The following is a 25,512-nucleotide window of genomic DNA, read 5'->3' as shown; positions in this document are numbered from 1 at the left end:
CAAATACACAAAATAATGATCTTTAAAAAAGCATCATATGACCCCTTTAACTAAACAAGGACGTATATCAAAGTTTACATAAAAATATCAGTGTTGATAAAAATAAGAAATTCAATTATATTCAGATCAGCATATTAGATTATGTCCTGAAGGATCATGTGACACTGAAGACTGGAACAATGTATGCTGACAACTGAGCTTTGCCATTACTAGAATAAATTGCATTTTGAAATATACTAAAATAGAAAACAGTTATTTAAAATTGTAATAATATTTTACAATAGTACTGTTTTTACTAATTATTGGATAAAATAAATGAAACCTTGGTGAGCATAAAAATGTTAAATCAAATACATAAAAACACATTTAAAAAAAAAACAGAATTATTCCAAAGATTTGGCTGCCAGTCTTTATGTGTCCTACATGTTTTCCAAGAGAGCATGTAGAGTGAAGTAAACGTGTGCTTTTCATCCAGTAACATTCTCATGTTTATTATCATCATTACACCTGAAGAAAGGCAGTAGAATGGTTAAATGTTAGATCCTGGTAAGAACGTTTTGAAATAGTTGTTAACAGTTTAGTATGTTTTAATGTATCGCCTCAAATAGTCTATCAAATGGATTGGTAGAATTAAGGGTCTCGTGTACAGAGTATGAATTTTCATTAGAGAAGAAAGAGTAATGAGGCCTCAGTGTGGGAAATGTGCAATATTTGTTTCTTTCCTCGGTCTTGTTTTGAGATGAATATGTATATTGTACAAACAAGTGACAAGTTGTTCGCAAAAACAACAAAATCACCAATGTCTTCCATTAAATGATGTATAGTTTCATCCGCATGCTTTAGGGTTGGCGGGATTTGTAGTGCCAGCATAAACATGGCCATGCATGTACGGTAGCGAATACTAGCGATGCTTGCAGAGTTTAATAGTTGTGGTGACATTCAGTATATGCTATAATAAAGCTGTTTAGAAAATAAAATTAGGCCAATAATGATTTTGTTAATAACAAACCATGGATGCCGCATCCACATCTCGATCGATTTTATTAAGAGATCACTAGGTGAGTCATTTTCACCTGTGCACTGCTGAGTTCATTTTAGTTTTTAATCAATAAACAACATTTATTCACAGGTAATCACTGTTAGTTAATAATAATGTGTGGCAGCATGCTGAGGATTAGAAAAACGGCGGTTGGTATTGACGTATGGCTATCTATGCTGAAATTCATGTTTCATAAGCACTGTGTGAGTTTGTCCTAGTTTGTACTGTGCAAAATTAAGTTCTCGACCCAGAATAGTTGACTCAGATCAAAATGAAAGTCCCTATTGGGCAGGAAATATGGCTTGGTGACTTAGGAGATATTACAGGTGTTGAAGTGAAGGGTTTCATTTGATACCCGTTTTGAGATTATTACTTATTAAAGAAACAAAATGGTAGATCTTGAAATATTATTTGGTCTGTAATAATCAGACACAAAGAAGGCTACAGTATTCTCATCCTGATTAGAAAGGGTAACCTAGAACTGTGTTTGTATTCATACCTCTAATATTGCATTCTCCATCAGGTTATGTTGTCTCAGACTAGAGCTGTGGGTAGATTATTCCTAGTAGCAGAAACTCTAGATTTTCAAGTAACATGTAGTATATTAAGTGACAAAGCAATTATCAAAGCATTGTAATGTAGATAAATACCTCAATGACTGGAATGCAAACTATATTTTTTACATATACTCAAAGATATGCAAGCCATTATGTGTATTAAGTTCAAAGTTTAGAAGCAATAATCAGTTTATGCATGAATTATAGTGTTGGAATAGTTCAGTAGTGTTTGTGAAATAGAAATCTGTAGCATATTTGTGACAGTGGTAAGTGTCTGATCCAGAGCATCCCATTGCTCATATTTCGTAGGACAGAACTAGCTCTCAACAGCCCCATTATTCATTGACACCAAATAAATATATGAAGGTAGCACCAAGGGTCTGGCAAATTTTAAAGAGCTTTTATATTTTGGACAGGTGGAAGTTAGTTGATGGGTAGTAAGTATATATATGCAGGGCTTATGCCCTTCTGTTGACTTTGCATGTCTGCATACAAACCATTGTGGAATGCACATAAGCTGTATGTATATTTACAGCTTATTTTCATTAACAGCAATATGAGCAGTGTTTTGTAGCAGTTTGTGACACTCTGATGATTCATTATCTCAGTGAATCTTGGGTAAACAATATATCACAAAACTAAAAAGATCCATTGGGAATTAACTGGTATTTTTAATAAGAGTGCAAAAAAACATTTGCTGATGCATGGTAGAAATGGATAAGAAATGTTTTGTGCTGCATGCAATAATTAAACTTTGCTTGAACATATTTATGCAGAAATGTGATATCTATGAGTGGACAAATGTTGTCTTTTTCTTTTCAAATGCATGTAATCCCAAAGGTTTATCGCTACTGGGAATTATTCGCAGATGCATTTTTTTTAAAAACTTCTTTTGGGTATGTGTATTGTATTGAAAATGTGACAAGTCTGTGTTTCAAGAGGCAAGATACAGTAGGTTTTAGCAAAACCAACAACTGAGTTTAAATGGGATAAAATGAGAAGTTATTTTTTATGTTCAATGCAAATAGAGTAGACCATAAGTTTATATGCTTAGACCAATTTGTGTTGCTGATTTTGCCTCTGAATGTGAAACCCTATGCTTAGTCTGATCTATGCACTGCAGATGCACCCCGCATGATTTTGTACAAAAAATATAAAAATTTTGCAATAAAAAAGCAGCATGGTGCCAATCATAAAAATGTGTCTTTCTTTATTGTTATTTTTAATCCAGTAGTGTAAGGGATTAGATTAGACATTTTCCTTCAATACAACTTTATATACAATTATTTACTGTTATAAAATCCCTTTCTTTGCACATATGTAAATATAATATGGTAACCAAAGATAATTTCACATTTTTAAACTTTCAAAAAATAAAAAAAACAAACAACATTATTCCATACATAATACAAAAAATATATACACTTTATTTGAACAGTTACAACAAAACAACTGTACATATTCCATGCCTGGCCTTTCTTTAGCTTACACTGTGTGTGCACAAGGTTTTCATCATTCCCTCCAGAATCTTCACCTGCTTCAGCTGAGCTTCTAAATCTTGCTTCAGCTTGAAAGTGCAGAAAGAAAATTCACAATGTTCAACCCAAATGAGCTGAGCAGCATATAATAATATAATTTAATAGAATATAATGTTGATCCTCTTCTGTAAAACGAACACTATATGGGCATAAATACTCACCTCTTTAATATCTTTGTCCATGAGTCTGTATTTGAAGTTGACTTTGGAGGCTTTGACACATTTGTCACTTCTTAGGATGTAGCTAAAATGTAAAACAAACATTTGTCAAAAAAAAAAAAAAAAAAGAGACTTAATGGGATACTCCACCTCAAAATTAAAATTGTCATTAATCACTTACTCCCATTTAAGCTTTTTTCATCTTCGGGACACAATTTAAGAAATTTTGGATGAAAACCAGGAGGCTTGTGACTGCCCCATAGACTACCAAGTAAGTTACACTGTCAAAGTTCAGAAAAGTATGAAAGACATCATCAGAATTGTCCATATGCCATCAGTAGTTTAACTGTAATGTTATGAAGCGACAAGAATACTGTTTGTATGTGAAGAAAACAAAAATAACGACTTTATTCAACCTTTCCTTTGTCAAAAGTCTCCTCTTTGTCTCCAACTGCCTATGCTCTTCTGTGTTAATTTATGTGATGTGGAGAGATACAGAGGAGATGGTTGCCAAAGACATTGTTGATGCAATTGTTGTTCGTGTATGCTTTTCATACTTTTCTGGACTTTGACAGTGTAACTTGGCAGTCTATAAGGTCAGTCATAAGCCTCCCGGTTTTCATCCAAAATATCTTAAATTGTGTTCCGAAGACGAACAAAGCTTTGACGTGTAAGGAACCACATGGGGGTAAGTGATTAATGACAAAATTTTCATTTTGGGGTGGAGTATCCCTTTAGGAATCCATCATAAAAGCTATGTTAAATTAATGGTTCACCAAAAAATACAAATTCACATAAAAATAATAGAATTAGTTTCTTCATCAGAACAGACTTTGACTAATTTAGCATCACATCACTTGCTCATCAATGGATCATCATCATCATCAGTGAATGGATGCCATCAGACTAAGAGTCCAAATTGCTGATAAACATCTCAATCCACACAAATAATAAAGGCGACTCCAGACACACAAACGCGAATCTTTTCTCTTCACAAGACATTAATTGATGGACTTGAGTAATATGAATATTGTGATGTTTTTTTCTGCCATTTGGACCCTCATTGTGATTGCACCCATAGTGTAATACTACATATCTCCAAATGTGTACTTGAGAGGAAACAAACATCTACATATTGGATGGCCTGAGAGTAATTTTCAGAAAATTTTTCATTTTGGGTAAACCGTTCCTTTAAAAAAAATGCACTTCTGTTAGTGTGGACATTATTATTTCAGACTTCACCCACCAGTTTATCAGATCTTTTTGTAAACAGAAGAGATTTCTTAAAGCAGACAGGTGTTCTGGGGTTGAGTGAAGAACCAGGCCAACAGCACCCTGGCAACCAGCACAGTTAAGGACTTGGTAGGTGCTACAGAGAGAAAAATCACAAGATGGTGGGACATCCAGCACATGCATGGTGGACATGAGCTGCAGTAATTGAAATCAACAGACAGCAATACTTACGAGAAGGCCAGATGACCAGTCAAACTCATCTCCAGCTTTTTATTCACACTCACATTCTCAGTAACTTCTGCAAAGGTAAAGTTTCAAATGGAGCGGTTATAACATCGGTCCAACGTGTTTGGTGCCTTTTTCAAGAAGTACCAATGACTGCATCCATATCTGCACAATTTGAGTCTGTATACTTTCAAAAGTATCCCCAAACCAACTTACTCAGACAAATAATACTCTGAAGGCTCTGGACTTCCCCACAGATGCCGAGAGAGTCTCCAAGCACTGTGTTGCATGTCATGCATTGCAGGACGCTGCAATTCCTATAGTCTACCACACAGATTTCTCCGTCCTTTACTGCTCTTAGCTGATCTGCAATTGAAATAGTCTGTGTCGAGTCACACGGACTGATATCATAAGAGCTTTCGTGAAAACTTCGAGTGCTGTCCGACATTATTAAGTAAGGAAGGTCTGTCGTTTCTGCTCACAAAAGTTTAGTAGCTCAAACTTTAGGCGGCGTGCATGTCGCCCTAAACCGTTCACTCATAACCCGCCTTTGTCGAACCCTTTAAACCTATCAAAACCAATGAGACATAAACGCTACTTCTGATTGGATGTAGTGCAGCGTCGTCATAGACTTCTCAACCAATCGTCTATCGGAAATTGCTGTTTTTGAAACACGTTAATTTTCAAACGGCAATCCCACCTAAACAAACCGAGTCGTAGATCTGTTTCGTTCATCGTCAATTTTAACATTACCGTTATATATACATATTATTTGCTGTTTTTACATTGAGTTTATCCACAATATGGATTTGGATTCGCTTAAATACGCGGAATTGCAGCGCCTCGCGAAAGAGGCTGGACTGAAAGCAAATATGAAGGTAAATCGCGTTTACTACGGTAAACTGATGCGGTAGTGCTGATTGCCTGCAACCTGTCCATGTGTAACGTTACTAAACGACCTGTATTGTGTAAACTGCATGACTTAAAGTAGATTTATCACGTATGTTTTTAAACGGACGCTGTACTGAGTAAACTATGTTCACCTCGTAAGGTTTTGGGTTACAATATTGACGTTTTTGCGCTAAATCACAACCCTTTCATTTAATTTGTTGCTTTTTTGTTTTTCTGGTTTTATTAAATACTCAGTTTTAACTTGTTTCTAGGCTGAAAAGCTTTTGAAAGCTTTAAAACAACACTTTTCGCAACATCAACAGCAGACATCAGAGAACGTGAGTTTATTTTTTTTTATTGTCAGAATAGTCTTTATGAAATTAGAATTATTGTTGTAACAGAATTACACTGCGTTGTTTGCAGGGAAATGTTGCAGCCACCGCGGACGCGCACGATGCTGTCTCAGCCGTGGACGAGCAGGGCGCGCACACTGTAACATTTGTGACCGAGCGCCGAGGAAAAGGCCGCACCGCCAAGAGAAAGCTCAGTGACTCCACACCTGTCACTGCTCAGGTATTCATGAGCATATGCACATTTTAATTTTCAATCCAGACTGTTTCATCTTTTAGTTATGCATATTATATCCACATCTTGGGTTTTGTAATACATTTTTTAATATCTAATATTTAGACTAAAGAAAAGACGGAAAAAGAGGTCAGCCGAAGGGGATCCAAGAGGAGGAAAGTGTCCTCAGCTGAGGACACACAGACTCCAGTTCCACCTGAAACTTCGACCAAAGAAAATCCTGTGGAAAAAGGTCTAGAATCTGGGGAAACCAATCCAGACTCTAAAGATGCTCCTGCAGAGCCAAGTGTTAAAGGTTAAAACCGCCTTGATTTTAAGTTGTTCATGTAGATGTTATTAATTAACCTTATAATTAAGATCTAGTAGAGATTAATAGTGTGTTTGGTGTTTACTATTAAAATCTACATCTTGCAGGTGTGGGGAGAAGAACTGCTGGTAAAATCCCCCGTCTTGAGGGTCTGATGAAGAGAAATGCTGCGCTGCGGCCGACAACTCCTAGTAATAAGATCCTTCCTACTTTATGCACTAAAACAAAATGTATTTTCCAGTTCCTGTACTATTCAAAAGACAGTTTCTTGGTGTTGTTAAGTTTGCTGTTTCACTTGAGCTTATTTAACATATGTAACCAAATATTCTGAGCTCTGCCCTTGAGTAATGTGCTTGCAAATCACTCTTCCCCAGACTTCAAGAAACTCCATGAGGCTCACTTCAAAAAGATGGAGTCCATCGATTCTTATGTCCAAAGGAAGAACAAACAAATGGAGGTGTTAAGGAATTCTGTCAAGGAGCTGAAGGTAAAAAAAAAAAAAAATATATATATATATAAACTGACTCATACACACACACAAAAAATCTATACAAGTTAATTGAAAATATTATATATATATATATATATATATACATATATAAAATAATAATAATCTACAGTAATACCAGTTTGAACAGTGAAGTTTGAGTTCCAAATGTTTTTTTAAGTGGTTTATTTATTTCTGTAATTTCAGACTCTGTCAGAAAAGACGTTGATGAAATCGGTTGAAACAAAGACTCAAACTGTAAGTCACCAAACCGCTTGAATATCCACTGTAGTATCAGTCTGTGTGTCTTCATGATTCACTGTGAATTCACATACACCCTCAAGTTATGTCAAATAGTGACCTCTTTATAAAACTGGAAAAAAATTATCTTTTTAAATGAGAATAGTGTATATTGAAGACTTTGTTCTGAGGTATAAGCAAACTTTGGTATTTTCCCTTTAGAAGGTGCCTGCTAGCCGAGTGTCTCTCTTCAGTCCTGGAGTGCAGGAGAAAAAAACATTGGCAGAAAAACGCAGACTCACTCAGCAATCTGCCAGCAAGTCTGCTTTGAAGGACAGCGCCACCTTCAGGCCAACTGTCCTCACCACTAATAAAATCAATGTTCGGTAAATATTTCAGTGGGCTCTAATCCACTTTCATTTATAATGCTTTTAGTATTGAAATTGATGTCAAGCATTATGGTGTTTGAATAGAAAATAATAATTATTATGTAACACATTCTACAGCTGTACTTTAATGTTGACTTTACTTAACTGCTGCGTTTCCATCTCTAGGTTCTCACAGACCACTCACGATAACGAATACAAGCGTTCATTGATAAAGACTCCAGCTCGTATGTCTCCCCTCATCCCTCTTACTTCCACTCCAGGGAGGAAATCTGCTGTTCATACCAAACCTGAACTTAATAGAAGTTTTGGTGCCATTAATACACCTGGTAAGAGGAATGCCATCACACTGTGCAAGTCATTTATCCCCCCAAAATTATGAAGCATTTGTTTATTTTTGTTTTTGAAGGAGCTACTCCATTTGTTTTTAATGGGAACAACAGTGAGTCAGTCACCCCTAATATGAGCAAGAAGAGCGCATTTGATCTTAAGGCCAGTCTCTCTCGTCCACTCTCCTACAAACCGCACAAAGGTAGGTCCACATTCAGACAAAAATATTAAATTAAATGCCCAGAACTAACATGTCAGGCAGTGCTTCCTTGAATTGAATTGTATCTGCTTGCTATTCATTGTCGTCTTTTATCTCTGCAGGAAAACTGAAGCCCTTTGGAGCTCCACAGGAGAACACAGCACTTAATAAATCTCAGACTGTTCCTTCACACCAGAAAAACTATAAACAGCACCAGGTTCAAACCAGGTGAGGGTCTTATTTTAGTTGTGCATTGATTGGTCACTTCTGTTCAAAAGGTTGGGGTTAATGTGTGTGTGTGTGTGTATATATATATATATATATATATATATATATATATATATATATATATTTTTTTTATTATTATTATTTATTTATTTTTGACTATTTTGGTCCAATAAATGCAACTTTGAATAAAAATCTTAACAACCTCATACTTTTAAATTGTAAGTGAACATTTTAATTTGTGTCTCATTGTCTTAAATGAAACTTGTACACTGAATATTTTTGTTCCTTTTTAACTTTCAGAGAGGAGCGACGTGCCAAGCACACAGAAGACCGAAAAACGAAGAAAGAGATGATGTTGGGTTCCAGACGAGGTCTGGTCATGGCCTAACTCCAGTGTTTTTACTGTTTTGTTATCTTAGACACTCACTGTATATGTTTAGCTTTCGTCTTTTGTTTTATTCAAAACTTTAGTACATATTTTCCTCTTCTCTAAATGCTTGTTCTTTTTGCTGGTTTAATACGAGGTGAGGTCATCCAACAAAAGAATACATTTTTTTGACCCAATTATAGATGTAGATTTTATAAGTTTTAAATTGTTTTTGATTTATGTGTGAAAAAGTTTTTTCTTTTTATATTTAGTATTTGTACTGTGCTTCAATTTATTGTAAACAAAAACGAAAACAGTAAATCACTCAAAACATTGGTCACACAAAATGTTTATTTGAACTTGAGTGATATTCATACATGATACTTAGTCTTAAATGTCATTGTGTGTGTGTGTGTGTGTGTATGTGTGTAAAATTTTTGCCTTCAGAAAATACATCCAATTAAGTTTTTATAAATAACGCTGTGTCTGTCTCTTTTTTACAATTGGTGAATGTTGTTTAATCCAACTAGACCTCTGGGTTTCTCTTGTAAAGCTCATATGCAAACTCCTCTGTGTGGGCAAGGTCATTGCACAGACCAATGAAGTCAATCTCAAGCTGAAATGGGCCGTCTGCTTTATCCCCCAATGTAAAACCAATACTCTTTACCTAAGGGCACACACAAGTTTTGATTTAAGAGTCTGAGGTATGTTATGATGAATTTCCATCACAATGCTCTCATAAATGTATCATCAGAGAAAAGATAATAAACATTAAATGCTCATATAAATTTCTATGAGGACATGAAGGCTGTGCTGACCTTATCTAACCAGAGGACATGCTGGTCATCCTGTATTCTTCCCCGGCTGGAAAGGAAAAACTTGGAGAATGGAATCTGTAAAAGTGTTTTACAGTTAACATAAGAAGTTTGGACAACATGTTACAGCTGTTAAAATGTTTTTTTCAAATTAATAAAACCATTTAGAAAAATAATTAAATGAATACATTACTTTCTTTGAAAAAACCTAAACTTTTAAACTGTAGTGTGAAACTGATAAATTGGGATGCACTTTCATATGAAGTGTTAATGTTCAGTTTCTTAAGACCTGCCTTGACATCCTGCCAGTAGGGCCCCCCTCTAGTGTAGAGGAAGTAACTGTAGATGTCATCTCTCTGATGAGAAAAGAAGGTCTCCGCAGACACATTTACCATCCACGGTCTTCCATCTCCCCGGATACGCATATGTAATGTGTTGAAACTTGACCAGTCATACTGCTTTTTTCTGTCAAATGAGGCCTGCAACCAAAAATAATTATTTTAAAGGGCAAATTACATGTTATTGCTTCATTACTGCTCACTTTGAATGCATGTAAATTGATGCAAACAACCTCTAAAGCTGTGTTTCTCTTTATTGTGTAACATGCAATTCATGAATTACAGTGTCTCGATGTTCTTTCTTTAAAAATTTTACAATAATTAATTGAAAACACCTATAGACCACTAAAAGTTTGACTTTAAGAGTTTTATAAAGATATTATTACAAGGACCAATTAAATTGATAAAATGTGACTGACAATTATGTTACAAAAGTTTCTTTCAAATAACAAATCATCAAAGAACAAAACATTTTGAAAAATCAAGGTTTTCACAAAAATACTAAGGAGCACAACTGTTTTGAACACTGATAATAATAAGAAATGTTTCTTAATGTGTACTAAATCGGCATATTAATGATTTCTGAAGGATCATGTGACAACGCAGTAATGCTTACTGAAAATTCAGCTTTTCCATCACAGGAATAAATGACATTAAAATGTATTATAAAATAGAAACATTTATTTTAAATTGTAATAATATTTCTGTTTTTATTTTTTCTTTTTAATCAAAGCCTTAGTGAGGATAACAGATTTTGTAAAAAAAAAAAGTTAACTTTTGAATTCTAGTGCAAATCCAAGATTCAGTTTAAACCTTGTTTTTAATGCAATATTTACAGATCGGATGGAGTTTAATAAAGGAATTTTTTTATTTTAAATGGAATAAGACATCATATTACAGTTTAATCTACATTCTTCCATAATATTTACAAATAAATTGGTGGCTATCAATGTCCTATAGAGATTCGTCGTTAACCCGTGCAGACATAAGAAAACAGGAATAATTACAGATGACGTCTAAAAGATGAAGAAAAAAGAATTGAATTATAGATCAGATGTTGGATCTCAGCACTGACCAGCGGTTGTTTGGAACGTAGAGTGCAGTATCCACTGTATCGAGTCTCTCCATCACGGGGAGGTGTGGAGCACAAGGTCCCGTACAGCAAACATGTGGTGTTGTTCTTGCCCAGTTGGATGTATGCCTCGCTGCGACCCCCAATCTCCTGATCAGACGACACCACCCACTGATTGAGACTCTCCGGTCCACGGAACTCCCACTGGACACGTGTCTGTTCCAGTATGTGCTCTATTAACGGCCTTCCTTCAGGTCCAGTCCAGCGCTGGACAAACTCATCCTTCAACAACCCAATGTGCTTCTTGATACCCTCGACACCTTTGGAGAAATCAAATCGTATCTTTTGCCAGGGCCAACGGGTGTCTGGAGGCTGGCCTGGTCTGCGGTAATCACGCTCATGGATGCTCCTGGTGCTCAGTATACCTGAACATCTCAGGGTAGATGGCAATAACAGAGTCTGTCTGTGAATGACACCATGAACTCCTAACAGAGTTTTTAATGTTGTCTTTGACACAGCCATTTGTTAGTCGTAGCGCTTGCGATCAGATCAGGCATCCAGTGGAATCCTGAAAAAAATGAAAACATTATATTTAATTAAATGCCTTTTTTTTACCACCATATATCATGTCAGTTGAACTTTCGGATTTAATTGAATCCAAATGAAAATGTCAGTTATCTAAAGCAGGGGATTTCAAACAAGGGGTCACAAGGAAGTGACAGGTGGTCCATGTTCATTTAATCATTAGTAGCCTTTTTGGCAAATCATTACACTCCAAAGTGGAATAAGAAATTATTTCTACAAGTATTCAGTTTTGGATTAATAATCAAAAATAGCAAGAATAAATAATAGAAAATATCAGTTGCTCGTCTGTGGCAGGGGTCTCCTAAACATCCTCATGCAAGGGACTCCCACCCCAAAATTTAAAAGGAAACTAACAGTTTCTAAAGGTCTATATAGTCTAAAATAATTAGATAAATAGTACGATATAATCTTAAAAACAACAACACATATTAAAATAAGTTAATAATAAAAATTGATTTAAATGAATTATCAAAATAAAATTAACAGCAGTACTGTAAAAAGTGAGTTTCAAATTAACTTAAAAAACTAAATATTTTCCAAATAATATTTTAAATTGGTTTATGACACATCAATTTAAATCATCATTACATTATTAATATAAATTTGTTGTTTAAATTAGGTCTTTATAGATTAAACTATATGGCTTCCTTTTATATTTTAGGATTAGGTTCTCCTGCATGAGGTCGATCATACAGGTGCTAGTCATATAATTAGAATATCATCAAAAAGTTGATTTATTTTACTAATTCCATTCAAAAAGTGAAACTTGTATATTATATTCATTCATTACACACAGACTGATATATTTCAAATGTTTATTTCTTTTAATTTTGATTATTATAACTGACAACAAAGGAAAATCCCAAATTCAGTATCTCAGAAAATTAGAATATTGTGAAAAGGTGCAATATTGAAAGTGACCCATACTCGGAATTTGTGCTCTGCTATTTAACCCATCCAAAGTGCACACACACACAGCAGTGAACACACACTCGGAGCAGTGGGAAGCCATTTATACTGCGGCGCCCGGGGAGCAGTTGGGGGTTCAGTGCCTTGCTCAAGGGCACCTCAGCCGTGGTATTGAGGGTGGAGAGAGCATTGTACATGCACTCCCACCACCTACAATTCCTGCCGGCCCGAGACTAGAACTGAAAAACCCTTGAATTGCAAGTCCAGCTCTCTAACCATTGAGCCACGACTTCCAACATGACCAGGTGTTGAAGATACATGGTGCACACTCTAATCAGCTAATTAACTCAAAACACCTGCAAAAGCCTTTAAATGGTCTCTCAGTCTAGTTCTGTAGGCCACACAATCATGGGGAAGACTGCTGACTTGACAGTTGTCCAAAAGACGACCATTGACACCTTGCACAAGATGGGCAAGACACAAATTTCATTGCAAAAAAGACTGGCTGTTGATCTCTCTGTACATTAGACCCTATTTAGCCATTATATATAGCAACCTGGGCTCTCATAATAGCTGAGCAGTGCCACAGACTGATCGACTGATGCCACCCTGCATTGTTGCAGTAATTCAGGCAAAAGGAACCCCAATTAAGTATTGAGTGCTGTAAATGCTCATACTTTTCATGTTCATACTTTTCAGTTGGCCAAGATTTCTAAAAATCCTTTCTTTGTATTGGTCTTAAGTAATAATCTTATTTTCTGAGATACTGAATTTGGGATTTTCCTTATTTGTCAGCTATAATCATCAAAATTAAAAGAAACAAACATTTGAAATATATCTGTGTGTGTGTGTAATGAATAAATATCAGTGTGTGTAATGAATGAATATAAAATATAAGTTTCACTTTTTGAATTAAATTAGTGAAATAAACTTTTTAATTATATTCTAATTATATGACTAGCACCTGTATTTGGTGGCATCTACGTTAAAGGATTGAACCCCCCTGGTCTAAAGAGCACCACTACAGCACTTAATAAATGTAAAAAGCCCCTGGATATCCTACAGTCATATCTTTTCGTTGCAAACACTTACACGATGACCTGAAATAGCAATAGGAATAAATCTCCTTTGACTATATATGACATTCACAAGTCAGCACACACAAGAGCCACTGCGAGCTGTTTTAGTGACAGTTAATGTTACAGCTATGTTAAAAAACCGAGTGTAACCACGTTTATCATAGTTAAAAATATATAAATGCAAGAATAAACTTAAAACATAGCTTAAAAGCAATTACGTTTTACTACTCATTTGTTAGAGTCAAAGATGCCATTACGGTCCGTCATATAATTTGACCTTACCTGAAACAAGCACATGTGCTTAGGGTCCTACAGACAACAGATATCTGTCGCAGTTAATTCCCGCGCACTTCAAATTTAGCGGTTAACAAATATCATTATGATTTTCTACAATTACGTGCATAATTTAAAGTATAGTTATGAGATACAGTACATTTGTTATCCTGTATATGTAGTCGATGTGTATGAGAGACGTGTGCGCATGCGTGGTGCAGCTCTAGCGCCTTTGTGTGGAGGAGTGCGGCGCTGCTGTTTAAACACACACACAGGGGAGCCAGGCAGCTAACCATGGTGAATGTAAAGAAACGGAAAGGTCGGGTCGTGATTGACTCTGACTCGGAGGATAGTGCAAGCGATGATAATTTGGATCAGGTAGGAATATCATTCATGTGAACGTGATCCAAAAACATCGCTGTTTACCGATCTCTGAGACGCTAAGGTGTCAGAGCTGTATGTGTGTGTTGAAGTCCCATGCTAAGTGATGTGGTAAAAGCTAGCTGGCTAGCAGGGGCCTGTACTTTGGCGTCGTGTTGTTTCTGAGACAACTACACCTGAATTTTACATATGTGACGTGCTTTTTATTGTCGCCTGTAGCACACGGGTAATTCGGCTTTACAAAAGTAGCCGCGTGCGTTTAGAACCTTTTCTGATTCTTGACGTCACGCCACCGCGGCTAAACTTCTATTTCGGTTGTAGCTGTAGAAATATGACGAGAGACTAGAGCGGACTGGAGGCTCTAAAACACTTCCCAGAAAGCCGCTTTTTAATTGGGCAGTTAAAGTCACATGATAGGTTTTGTCATAAGATCAAACCAGGTGTTTCATAATGTGCTACAAACAGCTAATGGCAATTTGGCCTTGTTTTTTTTCTCTTAAAGCTGCTTTTTCTTTAATATTGTAAACATTCAATTAAACAAAGGATAAATAATACACTGATTTTTGCCATTTCAATTAAAATGTTTTATGTAGGTATGCTGGGTATCAGGGTTGAGAGTTTTACAGTTCATTTAGTTGTTAGAAGCATTTTTTTATTTTTTTTTTATTTTTTTTTTACAAATATTCTGTTTTGAGGTAATGATCAATCAAGTAACAAATACTGTAATGGAAAATGTCAGTTGCTCTGTGACTGGAGTTTTCAATCTTTTAGACATGGAACACAAAATACAATCATGCGTGTTGTGAGGAACCCCATCCTAAAATTTAAAAGTCGTCTATATTCTTTCTTGTATAAAGACCCAATTTATTCTGTGAAAATAAATAAGTAAATAAATGTCTAAAATATTATTTGGAAAATATTTGTTTTCTATTAATTTACGTTATGGCATTTTCTACTACCTATAGTACTGAACTGTTTATTATTGTCTGTTTATTTATTTGATAGCATTTTATTCACTCTTTTTTCATTTATTGGTATCTAATTCTAGTTCTAAATCTAATTGTTATTCTATATTTTTAATTTAGTTATTTAGCTATTTTATATATTGATAATTTGTTTATTTTCATTCTGTTATGTATTTAGTGTTAGATTTTATGCAGTTTTTCATAAAAATGTCACCCTAGCACTCCCTTTCGTTTTCCTGGGGTCCCCGGACCCCATTTTGAAACCCCTGCTCTATGGTGAACAAATTAATTTGAACCATGATACGCCCCCTATAGGCAGCACTCCCTAGTGCACATCTCAACAACCTGTGCACTTCATTTTCATTTCACTTGTGTTGACAAATTACGGCACTAGCCAGCTAGCAGGCAAACAGATCAACACAAACACTGACAGCAGTTTAATAACTGACATCTATACAGAAACACACATACATGCAGTCATACAAGTGTTTTGGAGTCACATGAATATGATATGCTGAGAAGAATGCTAACAGATCAAATAAGTACCATTGTCCTCAAACAGAGATCATAATTTGACTAAAAACCCCATTCTCAGTGGAGTTTGACATCTGTCTGTACATTAGTCCCTATTTAGCCATATAGTTGTTGTCAGAGCATTGACAGTGTTGTGTTATGTGTTTTAGTACTTCAGGATAAAATATAAGCAGACACCCTGACAGGCACACATTAAAAAGAAAGGACAACTGCTTTTGTTCTCCGTGTTCTTCAATACAGGTGTACAGTATTATTTTTGCCACCACACCTGCCCTGCAAGCATTAAACATTAAGCAGCATTTTGTGGAAGAGTATCATGACAACTTGTTGTTGTTGTTTTAATGAACAAAAATAAGAGGGCATTCCTCAAGTACAAAGTATCTAACTTGGTGCTTGAGAAAAAGTGTAACTGTAAATCTTCCTGTGCTTTTTGCAGGAACTGCTGTCTCTTGCCAAGAGAAAGCGTGTGGATTCTGATGAACAGGAAGAGCCTGTTAGTAAACCTGCCGCCTCCACAGACTCAGAGACATCAGACAGCGATGATGAGGTATAAAGCTTTTTTTATTATTAAATATTGGTGCTGCCTTTTTGGATGTTCTCAGTGCAATTAGACATTTCAGATATTTAATACATTTGCTTGAACGTAAAATATCAGTCAGAAAGTTCATAGTTGGGCAAACACATTTGTTCGTATTCTTCTCAACTGGCCTGTCTTATCTGATGTAATTTCATCACATAGGGATGTAACAAACTATTATTTTGATAATCGATTAATTTAACAATTATTAGAATGGATAATCGACTACTCATCTATTATTTCAATGATTAATCATTAGACATTGATTGTTTATTCAGAATTTCAATTAGCTAAAATATTTAGTTGTACGTAACATAATCTAACAAATAAATGATGGTGTTCACGTCAGATTTTGAAAGTCATATTATGTGATTACAATTATAAAATTAATTACTACAAATAAATATTTGTAGTACCCAGCAGTTTCCCTGGAGACTGATGGTATTTAGGGTGCGTTCTAAATCATTAAATAAGCACATTATCATCAGTGTCTGAAATTTTGTACTGTCTGAGTAGATACTGTATTTGAATAACCGTTACAAAGTATGCTCTATATAGTATCTGTATGCTGTTTTTTTGCATGCTATAATATATATTAGCGAAATATAGAATTTAAGTGGTGCCTGCTTGTTGCCTATATGTTCCTGCTCATATTTTGAGTGGCTCATAGTACAAGTTATCCCAAATAAAATAATGCTAACCAATAACCAGATCGTTTTGGAACTGAATTAAGCTATTTTTGTTGCAAATCATGCTAGTCTGGTAGTTAATGTAGAAATGTTATAAAGCTTACAGCAATAATAATAGAAAATTAAAAAAAATGTGTTACAATCAAGATTTCAGTGTGCTCTGGACGGTAAATTTGTTTCACAACCTGAAGCTAGCTATTTTATTTTTTTCACTGAAGGTTATTCATGTATAAGAACTGAAAGTGAAATATAGGAGTAAGCTTTAAGGTTGCAAAAAAAAAGTTCAGGTTTTAGTTTAAGTAGTAGTTTCTTTACAAATAAAGCAGCAATAAAGTGCAGTTTAGGTCTTGATCATTTCAGTGATGGAACATACAGTGGCTTCTAGAAATCCAACAATACTGAATGCATTCAATCAGCTGTGGTCTTGTGTCTGACTGTTGGAGTGAAGTGTATGCTTTTGCTTATTTGAAATACTTTTATCATGGCTCTGAAAGAAATCCTTAGTGTCGGTGTGAAAAGGTGCTAGTATATTAAATGATATGATATGCTCTGTTGATCTGTTAGTGGACTGTTGGAGGCACTAAAACCAAAAAGAAAGGGAAGCCTAGTAAAGGGCCCGAAAAGAAGAATGCAGTCAAGAAAAGAAAGGGCAAGGCGGCTTCTTCCGGCAGCTCAAATGGAGACAGTTCAGCAGAGAGTTCGGCTCCAGAGGAGGGTAAGGCAGCGTTTGGATTTTGTAATGTTTTACAGCACTGGAACAGGAACAGAAAAGTTGTTTCTCCCTGATTTACGTTTTTTAAGGTGAGGTGTCGGACTCTGACAGTAACAGCTCATCCTCCAGCTCAGATTCGGACTCGTCATCGGAGGATGAGGTTTTCCGGGACGGTTATGGAGACGATCTAATGGGGGATGAGGAGGACAGGGCCCGTTTGGAGCAGATGACGGAAAAAGAACGAGAACAGGAGCTGTTTAACCGTATAGAGAAGAGAGAAGTCCTCAAAAGGAGGTGAGAACAATTTCAGAGCTCATATCTGAGCAACTAAGGTCTGAATTCGTCTTACAATTTTCAAACTTGCTAAAAAAAAATTAGGCTAAATTACATAGTCTTTTAGGAAAGGGTTATCACAAGATGCTAAATTATTGCAATATTCACAATGTTGTATTCTGTGTTATTTTATTATTTATTTACTATTATTAAATAGTATTTGTTATTTTTTGAATTAGCTTTTTTTCTACATTGGTTTTAGTAGTTGTTATCTGTGTTCTTTTTTTATATAGCTGAAAATTATTTTTAATAGTGTTTTTTACACTATTAATTGGTTGTATTGTGCAGAAATCATTTCAATCTGGCTATGATTGAGGGCAGAATTAAAATAAAACATTTTAAATATACAATGCTTATCAATTAGTGACCATTGCATTTCTCCCGATAAGGTTTGAAATCAAGCAAAAACTGAAGACCGCTAAGAAAAAGGAAAAGGAAGAAAAGAAGAAGAAACAGGAGGAGGAGCAGGAGAAGCGAAAACTGTCTCAGGTCCCAGACACTCAGGTGGTAAGTAAACTGTGTGGCCAACAAGTCCTTAAAATATAAATGCAAAAATGGTCTGACCCTTGTTTTCTCTGTCTGCTCATGCAGGTCATGTCCCATAACAAAGAGAGACGGATCAAGAGAGATGAGAAGCTGGACAAGAAGTCCCAGGCCATGGAAGAGCTGAAAGCAGAAAGAGAGAAGAGGAAAAACAGAACTGGTAAGTTTTTAATTACTTTGTTGTTAATAAAACAATATTGAATAACAAACTGGAAATGAAAATAAGCATGTATGATAACTGGATGACACTCACATGCAAACATGATGCAAATACAATTTGGCATTCTAATGTTTGAAACATTTCTTGGGCATAGTTCTTTCTCTTTCAGCGTTCTACAAAAAAAAAAACAGTAAGCAGATTAAAGTGTAGTGTGCAAAAAATTAGTATTCCATAGACAGCGTTGCCACTGTCTGATTTATAACCTTTGACCTTTCAGCTGAGCTCCTTGCCAAAAGGCAACCACTGAAGACAAGTGAGGTCTACTCAGATGATGAAGAGGAGGAGGAAGATGACGATGACAAGTCTTCAGTAAAGAGTGACCGCAGCTCAAGGTCATCATCTTTTGATGAAGAGGAGGAGTAAGTATTAGATGACACATTAACCTTCTTAGTATTAAGCAGCAAAATGGATAGCTAAACTTGTTGCATTATCAGTTTAAAAATTGAAAAAAATAATTCAATGGTAATAAAAAAAAATGCTTAGCCTACGATTATACACTAATGTTTTCAAACAGTAATATTGTGAAATGTTATTATAATTTAAAATGCAATTTATTCCTGTGATAGCAAAGTTACAATTTTATGTTATTTATTTAATATTAAAAATATAGTTTAATGCATCAACAAGATTTGTATTTCTTTAAAAAGAAAATGGACACCAAACTTTTTGGCAATGTATGTGTGTATATATTATGTAAATGTATTTGTTTTTATACATATAGATTTTAAGCTTACAGATTCTTTAGGAAAATCTCAGATTCCAGAATTTTAGAAAAATATTTATGACAGGTCTGTCCCTCTGTAACAAGCATGTTCATCAAGTATGTATGTCTGTATTTCAGGAAAGAAGAGGCTCCGCCCAAGTCCCAGCCAGTGTCATTACCAGATGAACTGAATCGGATCCGGCTGTCCCGGCACAAGCTAGAGCGATGGTGTCACATGCCATTCTTTGCTAAAACTGTTACTGGTTGTTTTGTTCGAATTGGGATTGGAAACAGTAGCAGCAAGCCTGTGTATCGGGTCAGTGAAACATTTCTCATCTTTTTCATGTTATAAACGTCTTTCAGCAATTGCAACCTGAATGCACACATTTTAAGATATGAGGTGCAATATACTGAGTTATAGATGGACAATCTCTGAAATTAAATCATGCAGGTGGCTGAAATCATTGATGTGGTCGAGACAGCTAAAGTTTATCAATTGGGGACCACACGGACAAATAAAGGCCTTCAGCTCCGGTACGTTTGCATAGGAAAGCTGATTATATATGCATTTATTTCTTTGGGGTTTTTTCCACCAATTATGTAATGTGTCATGGTTTCAGACATGGAAATGACACACGAGTCTTCAGACTTGAGTTTGTGTCCAATCAGGACTTCACTGAAAACGAATTCATGAAATGGAAAGAGGCGGTAAGTTTTGTTCTTTTTTTTTTTTTAGTTGCATTTTAGGTTAGTCGTAGAACTGCAGTCAACCTGTACCATTATAGGATGTGGATGATCTTTAGTAACCTTGTTGCTGCCACGTAGATGATATCAGCAGGAATGCAGTTTCCTACTCTGGATGAGATCGGCAAAAAAGAGCAGTCCATCAAGGAGGCGGTCAACTACAAATTCAATGACAAAGACATCGAGGATGTACGTCCCTTCGATGTCATTTCCTATTGTCTTCAATACAGGATATTCTGATGGTTGTCAGTTTTATCGGTGTATAACAATGTGGGTATTTCTTTTTTCTTTTTTATTAATACAGATTGTCAAAGAAAAAGACAGATTCCGAAAGGCTCCACCAAACTATGCCATGAAGAAAACGCAACTTCTCAAAGAGAAGGTTGTAACTTTTCAGATATATCACAAGTAGATGTGCCCTTGGTTGGTGTATGATTCTGTCTGAGTGCATACTTGTCTTGGCCAAGTCGTGGCCTAGTGGTTAGAGAGTTTGACTCCTAACCCTAGGGTTGTGGGTTCGAGTCTCGGGCTGGCAATACCACGACTGAGGTGCCCTTGAGCAAGGCACTGAACCCCCAACTTCTCTCTGGGTGCTGCAGCATAAATGGCTGCCCACTGCTCCGGGTGTGTGTTCACGTTTTGTGTGTGTTCACTGCTGTGTGTGTGCACTTTGGATGGGTTAAATGCAGAGCACCAATTCTGATTATGCGTCCCCATACTTGGCTGAATGTCACTTCACTTCACTTGTGATCCCATGCTAATCTTGCATATCTTGTGTACAGGCCATGGCTGAGGAGAGTGGTGATGGAGAGAAGGTGAAAGTACTGCAAGATCAGTTGAATGAGCTGGAGGAGAGGGCAGAAGCGCTTGACCGACAGAGAACCAAAAATATCTCTGCCATCAGGTCAGAAACACAATACACTACTACGATTATTTATGAATACATTTTAAGATGTAATTAAATTTTTTTATGCCAAGCTGAATTCAGGGTGTCCGCATGCAAGTTTTCAGACCAATTTTCACCATAGATTGCACATTTTCATTGCAATGCGCAATCAGTCAAAGAAAAGCCTTGCGTTTTCATCATGACCGATTTACAAAATCTCCGAAAGCAGAATGAGGCCGTGCTACTAGTTCGGGTTGCGCAGACCATTTATCTGCTCGAGCCGGAGCTGCTTGCTCATCTCGATCACACGAGACCGTTATACACAGCGCTTGGAGATACAGTGAAGAAAGCAGTCGAATTCCCCACAATCAATAACATCTGTGAAATCTTGTGAGAAGCATTGAAATACAGTGAAGAATTCTGTTAAAGCTGATATCAGAACAAACGCCACTGATGTGGAAACCAGGAAAAACATTGTTCAGTAAAAACAAAATCTCCACCATTGACCATGGATTTAACAGTAAAGCTACAGAGACAACTTGTGGCAGAAATGGTCTAATGTTTTCTAGTGAAATTTTGTGAAAATATATTGTTTTCCTGCTGTTCAAAGTATTTTCTGAATTATGGAGTAACAAAAAGAGATTTTTAAAGAATTCCCTCTGTAAAAACATTTGACTCTAATATGTCAAAAAAATGAAACAAGAATTTTTAAATTTACTTCATCTAGTGTTCAGATTTTTGCAAATTGGCACATATTTCATTAAATAATGCTTCATTTGCATGTTGCAATTATCAATGTAATCAACTTAGTAAGTAAGGTGATAACTAATAGTAATTAAAAAAAATACTCTGATAAAGCCAAACATAAATTATAAGGTTCTTGTTTAAATGATTTTATTGTATGTTTAATCGTATCCTGAGTACCACCAATAGTGAGCCACAGCTGGAGTGCCAATGATCTAACTTTGACAAAACACTCCTGACATATCTATGACTGTCAAATGTAGCCCAACACTTGGCTCATGTTTTACTTTAGGTAAATATTGCTATAATTATAGGCTAAGGTTGTCTAATAAAGCAATAAGCCCTGCGAAGCTTTGTCCTAAACTATACTTCACGGCCACCTCTTTTTTTAGATTGCTCACACATCAGATTTACTGACTAATGATCTATGAAGAAGAGGTCTCCTTCCTCTTCTGTCTTTATTTCTATTCTTATCTCTGTGGGCAGTTTTTGATTCCAGTGTTGATGTCATTTAGTTATTTATTAAGTTATAATGACCTCGTTACATTGTGATGCAATATTATATTCCATTTGGAAAGATTTAATTTACGCCACTACAGTTTCAGCTTGAAGTCGCGCTCGACGCGCTGGTATAAAAAAATATTTTGAAGGTATTAAAAAGGTAGTAAAAGGTATTAAATTCAACTTAAGAAGTTCTGTATATACCCTGGAATTTTTAAGCCGTCATTACTCCAGTCTTTAGTGCCACATGATCCTTAAGAAAGCATTCTAACCTGATGATTTGGTGCTCAAGGAATATTTCTTATTATTATCAATGTTGAAATCAATTAATATCAGTATTAACTGTCTTAAATTAAATCCAATTGATCCCAAACCTCTTACTACTTCATTATATTTTTTTTTCTTTCCTTTTCAGTTATATCAACCAGAGAAATCGGAGTTGGAACATTGTGGAGTCTGAGAAGGCATTGGTGGTAGGTGTTCCTGTTATCTTTGGAGCTGTTACTCTCCTAAAGAGCATTCTGGAATCTGAAATGTGATGGTTGTGTTTCAGGCAGAGGGTCAGAACGCAAAGAACCAGCAGATGGATCCGTTCACCAGACGGCAGTGTAAACCAACTATGGTGTCCAATGTGAGGAATCTTTGTCTCCGCTCTATTGTTCTCCTTTGCTTTGAAGTGCATCATTTTTTGGGGTGGGGGGGTTACTTCTAAAACACCTAATTTTCTCTCATGTTTTCTTAGGCTAGAGATCCCTCCGTCCACGCCGCTATTTTGGCTCATCTCAACCAGAAATACGGTTCAGGCTCAGGCCAAGACAACAGCCAGCAGGCTAATAAACAGGTAACGCACAGACACACACAGCAACATGAGTCTGTTCTGACCTAGAATTAACTTGATTCATTTGTTATTATGCAGGGCCAGGCTAGCCAGAAAGACAAAGATGTTAACAAGCCAACCAGTGACCTCTCAGAGGACCTTTTTAAAGTCCATGACTTTGATGTCAAAATTGACCTTCAGGTTCCAAATGCTGGTAAGTTTGTCACAGATCTAATAGCTATATTTGAATTAGCTTGATGTGCAGCATGAAAGCACAATAAAGCAGTGCAGAAATTAGATATGAGTATTTTTGTTTAGCAAGGACACATTGAATTGATCAAAAGTGACAGTACATTTCTATTTCTAATAAGTACATTTCTATTTCTAATAAAGGCTGTTCTTTTTAGAGATCAACGGATATGGGTTTTTCTATAGCTGATGCTGATTTTTAGGGCCGATATCTTGATGTTTTCCCCTTCATTTGCATGCAAAAATGTGACACTAATAATAAGTGGTTGCACAAAATTTCTAAAATTATCATCATTTATTGAGCACCGACTTGAACCATCTCTCAAATCTTAATTTTGTGCACTGCACGGTATTAAAATAAAAAATGTGTCCAGTTAACAGTTATCCAGTTATGTATCAAGTTATCCAAACAAATCAATAAATTTACCAAGTATATGTAAACTTAAATATACATTTAAATAAAATAAATATAAAAATCAATAAAAAAAAATATATATATATACATGCAAGAGTAAATTGTTTATATTATATAAAACATTTTTTATTTGAAATAGCAATAATATAGTACACTATTACTGTTTTTAAGAGATTTTTTGCAAAAACATCAAACCCCAAAGTTTAGAACAGTTGTGTACATGATTCTGATCCTGTGATCTGATGACTTAAATTTTACAATTTATTTAAATCATCCACAGAAGCAAAGTCTTTGGCAGTGAGTTCGAATGCATTGCCTGTTAAAGATGGGGCACCCCGCCGATCTCTCAACCTGGAGGACTACAAGAAGAGACGGGGACTCATCTGACCTATGGTTTTTAAATCCTCTCCTGCATGATTGGACTCCTGTGCCGGGGTATACAGCTGCGGCCACCCCTGTGTGTGTGTGTGTGTGTGTGTGTGTGAGTGTGTTTGGGAAAGTATGTGAACGTACGCGTGTGTGTATGTGTGCGTGTGAGAGGGAGAGAGTGTATGATAAAGAGAAAGAATAAGTGCATACCTTTAAGACTGAGTGTGTCTGAGACTGTGAGTGTGTGTATTTCACCTGTTTGTAAGAGGAAATATTGATGAATAATGATAACTTTCAGGTCTTTTCCTGCAAAGGATCACTTTTTAAGAGATGAAAAGTCCTCTGCGTTATTTACGGCGTCTGCAGACATGAGAACAGAAATGCATTACCTCTGATTCTCCTTTTCATACCAATGTATCCAGCATATTTTGTCCCTCTCAGACGCTCCCAGAAACGACCCTTTTGTATACAAGCTTGTGAAAGACTCAAAGGACACTATTAAAAAAGACAACTCAAATCTTGGTTTTTTTTTGAAAGTGGTAATTAGTTGTCAATAATGTGATCGGGTCTGCCTCGCTCCCTTGTTCCTCCTGAAAACGCTCAAAGTTTTTTAAACAAGCATTTTCTTTTCTTCCCCGGAACCCATTTGTAATGGGTTGCTAGGACAGTCCTGCTTAACTCTGCTTGCTGGTTTAGAGGCTGAGGAGCCGACCAATCAGAGAGGGAGTCTGACAATGACATCACACTCCTTAAATATAAACGTTTGTTTCATGTAAGACAATGATCAAATAAACATGTCTGCCATGGACAAAAAAAACGTTGAGAATTGATGTATCCTTTTTTTTCATATCCCTCTGTCTCCCTCAGAGCTGATGTAAGTGTTATTGATCATTAATTATTGAAGTCTTTTAGTCCGTTCTCATATCGTTGTGGCATGACTTGTAAATAAGCGATCTTGAGTGAGTGCGGCTGAATAAAGGAAGAACTGTTTCATAATTCATGTCTTTGTGTATTTATTGTTCAGATGTCTCTTTTAATTTAAATGTTCAAAATTATGTCATTAAGGAACTAACTTGTGTTAGAAAATGGCTATAATAAAAAAGACTAATTGGATGGAAAGTGATTTTGAGAATACAGTAAAATCTAAATATTTACTAAATAAACGTTGTTTAAAATATTTTGATAAGTGAAAGCAAATCCTGTTTTTTTTTCAATTCTAATATATATATATATATATATATATATTAGAAGTTTTGAACATTAAATGTCAAAGTAGTAAAATAATATAC

At 35.8% G+C, this 25,512-nt stretch overlaps 4 protein-coding genes across 7 annotated transcripts; 2 read left to right on the top strand and 2 right to left on the bottom strand.

The window, feature by feature from the left end:
* Nucleotides 1-2,780: 2,780 nt before the first annotated feature.
* Nucleotides 2,781-5,318, bottom strand: LOC113112595 (protein Mis18-beta). The gene is made up of 5 exons (XM_026278301.1): nucleotides 4,967-5,318; nucleotides 4,757-4,823; nucleotides 4,539-4,661; nucleotides 3,296-3,377; nucleotides 2,781-3,163 (listed from the first exon to the last, which is right to left on the bottom strand). Exons 1-5 carry the CDS (start codon nucleotides 5,196-5,198, stop codon nucleotides 3,077-3,079), a joined length of 591 nt encoding a protein of 196 aa, XP_026134086.1. The 5' UTR covers nucleotides 5,199-5,318; the 3' UTR covers nucleotides 2,781-3,076.
* A 103-nt stretch (nucleotides 5,319-5,421) lies between these two features.
* LOC113112593 (nucleolar and spindle-associated protein 1-like) lies at nucleotides 5,422-9,248 on the top strand. 2 transcript variants are annotated; one of them, XM_026278297.1, is made up of 12 exons: nucleotides 5,422-5,628; nucleotides 5,914-5,979; nucleotides 6,065-6,214; nucleotides 6,332-6,521; nucleotides 6,641-6,724; nucleotides 6,908-7,020; nucleotides 7,228-7,278; nucleotides 7,483-7,646; nucleotides 7,815-7,975; nucleotides 8,056-8,178; nucleotides 8,298-8,403; nucleotides 8,704-9,248. In XM_026278297.1, exons 1-12 carry the CDS (start codon nucleotides 5,554-5,556, stop codon nucleotides 8,789-8,791), a joined length of 1,371 nt encoding a protein of 456 aa, XP_026134082.1. In that variant the 5' UTR covers nucleotides 5,422-5,553; the 3' UTR covers nucleotides 8,792-9,248. The 2 variants fall into 2 exon arrangements, with proteins under 2 accessions (XP_026134082.1, XP_026134083.1); XM_026278298.1 differs by lacking the exon at nucleotides 7,228-7,278.
* Nucleotides 9,104-14,046, bottom strand: LOC113112594 (complex I intermediate-associated protein 30, mitochondrial). 2 transcript variants are annotated; one of them, XM_026278299.1, is made up of 5 exons: nucleotides 13,851-14,046; nucleotides 10,999-11,563; nucleotides 9,879-10,064; nucleotides 9,589-9,663; nucleotides 9,104-9,437 (listed from the first exon to the last, which is right to left on the bottom strand). In XM_026278299.1, the coding sequence occupies exons 2-5, from the start codon at nucleotides 11,515-11,517 to the stop codon at nucleotides 9,297-9,299; spliced, it is 921 nt and encodes a 306-aa protein (XP_026134084.1). In that variant the 5' UTR covers nucleotides 11,518-11,563; nucleotides 13,851-14,046; the 3' UTR covers nucleotides 9,104-9,296. The 2 variants fall into 2 exon arrangements, with proteins under 2 accessions (XP_026134084.1, XP_026134085.1); XM_026278300.1 differs by lacking the exon at nucleotides 13,851-14,046 and adding an exon at nucleotides 13,787-13,842.
* A 17-nt stretch (nucleotides 14,047-14,063) lies between these two features.
* LOC113112592 (RNA polymerase-associated protein RTF1 homolog) lies at nucleotides 14,064-25,219 on the top strand. 2 transcript variants are annotated; one of them, XM_026278295.1, is made up of 19 exons: nucleotides 14,064-14,219; nucleotides 16,158-16,268; nucleotides 17,552-17,702; nucleotides 17,789-17,993; nucleotides 18,422-18,539; nucleotides 18,624-18,735; nucleotides 18,890-18,925; nucleotides 19,013-19,154; nucleotides 19,637-19,814; nucleotides 19,950-20,032; nucleotides 20,119-20,206; nucleotides 20,324-20,431; nucleotides 20,547-20,624; nucleotides 21,025-21,146; nucleotides 22,789-22,846; nucleotides 22,927-23,004; nucleotides 23,116-23,214; nucleotides 23,290-23,404; nucleotides 24,135-25,219. In XM_026278295.1, exons 1-19 carry the CDS (start codon nucleotides 14,136-14,138, stop codon nucleotides 24,239-24,241), a joined length of 2,073 nt encoding a protein of 690 aa, XP_026134080.1. In that variant the 5' UTR covers nucleotides 14,064-14,135; the 3' UTR covers nucleotides 24,242-25,219. The 2 variants fall into 2 exon arrangements, with proteins under 2 accessions (XP_026134080.1, XP_026134081.1); XM_026278296.1 differs by lacking the exon at nucleotides 18,890-18,925.
* Nucleotides 25,220-25,512: the final 293 nt, after the last annotated feature.

This window comes from Carassius auratus, chromosome 13, assembly GCF_003368295.1.
Source record: "Carassius auratus strain Wakin chromosome 13, ASM336829v1, whole genome shotgun sequence".
Classification (NCBI taxonomy): domain Eukaryota; kingdom Metazoa; phylum Chordata; class Actinopteri; order Cypriniformes; family Cyprinidae; genus Carassius; species Carassius auratus.
The sequence above is the reverse complement of the archived record's forward strand: the minus strand, read 5'-3'. Positions and strand labels throughout refer to the sequence as shown.

Bases quoted from the DNA above. Each gene is read 5' to 3' on its own strand.
- LOC113112595 (XM_026278301.1), bottom strand. From the start codon at position 5,198: ATGTCGGACAGCACTCGAAGTTTTCACGAAAGCTCTTATGATATCAGT. The intron at 4,824-4,966 runs GTAAGTTGGTTT...TTACCTTTGCAG, and splicing joins TCAGAGTATTATTTGTCTGA to AAGTTACTGAGAATGTGAGT. The intron at 3,164-3,295 runs GTGAGTATTTAT...TGCACTTTCAAG, and splicing joins TGGACAAAGATATTAAAGAG to CTGAAGCAAGATTTAGAAGC.
- LOC113112593 (XM_026278297.1), top strand. From the start codon at position 5,554: ATGGATTTGGATTCGCTTAAATACGCGGAATTGCAGCGCCTCGCGAAA. The intron at 7,021-7,227 runs GTAAAAAAAAAA...CTGTAATTTCAG, and splicing joins ATTCTGTCAAGGAGCTGAAG to ACTCTGTCAGAAAAGACGTT. The intron at 7,279-7,482 runs GTAAGTCACCAA...TTTTCCCTTTAG, and splicing joins TTGAAACAAAGACTCAAACT to AAGGTGCCTGCTAGCCGAGT.
- LOC113112594 (XM_026278299.1), bottom strand. From the start codon at position 11,517: ATGGCTGTGTCAAAGACAACATTAAAAACTCTGTTAGGAGTTCATGGT. The intron at 10,065-10,998 runs GTCAGTGCTGAG...TTTTGGTTGCAG, and splicing joins TACGTTCCAAACAACCGCTG to GCCTCATTTGACAGAAAAAA. The intron at 9,438-9,588 runs GTCAGCACAGCC...GTGTGCCCTTAG, and splicing joins ATGTCCTCTGGTTAGATAAG to GTAAAGAGTATTGGTTTTAC.
- LOC113112592 (XM_026278295.1), top strand. From the start codon at position 14,136: ATGGTGAATGTAAAGAAACGGAAAGGTCGGGTCGTGATTGACTCTGAC. The intron at 20,207-20,323 runs GTAAGTTTTGTT...GCTGCCACGTAG, and splicing joins TCATGAAATGGAAAGAGGCG to ATGATATCAGCAGGAATGCA. The intron at 20,625-21,024 runs GTTGTAACTTTT...TCTTGTGTACAG, and splicing joins CGCAACTTCTCAAAGAGAAG to GCCATGGCTGAGGAGAGTGG.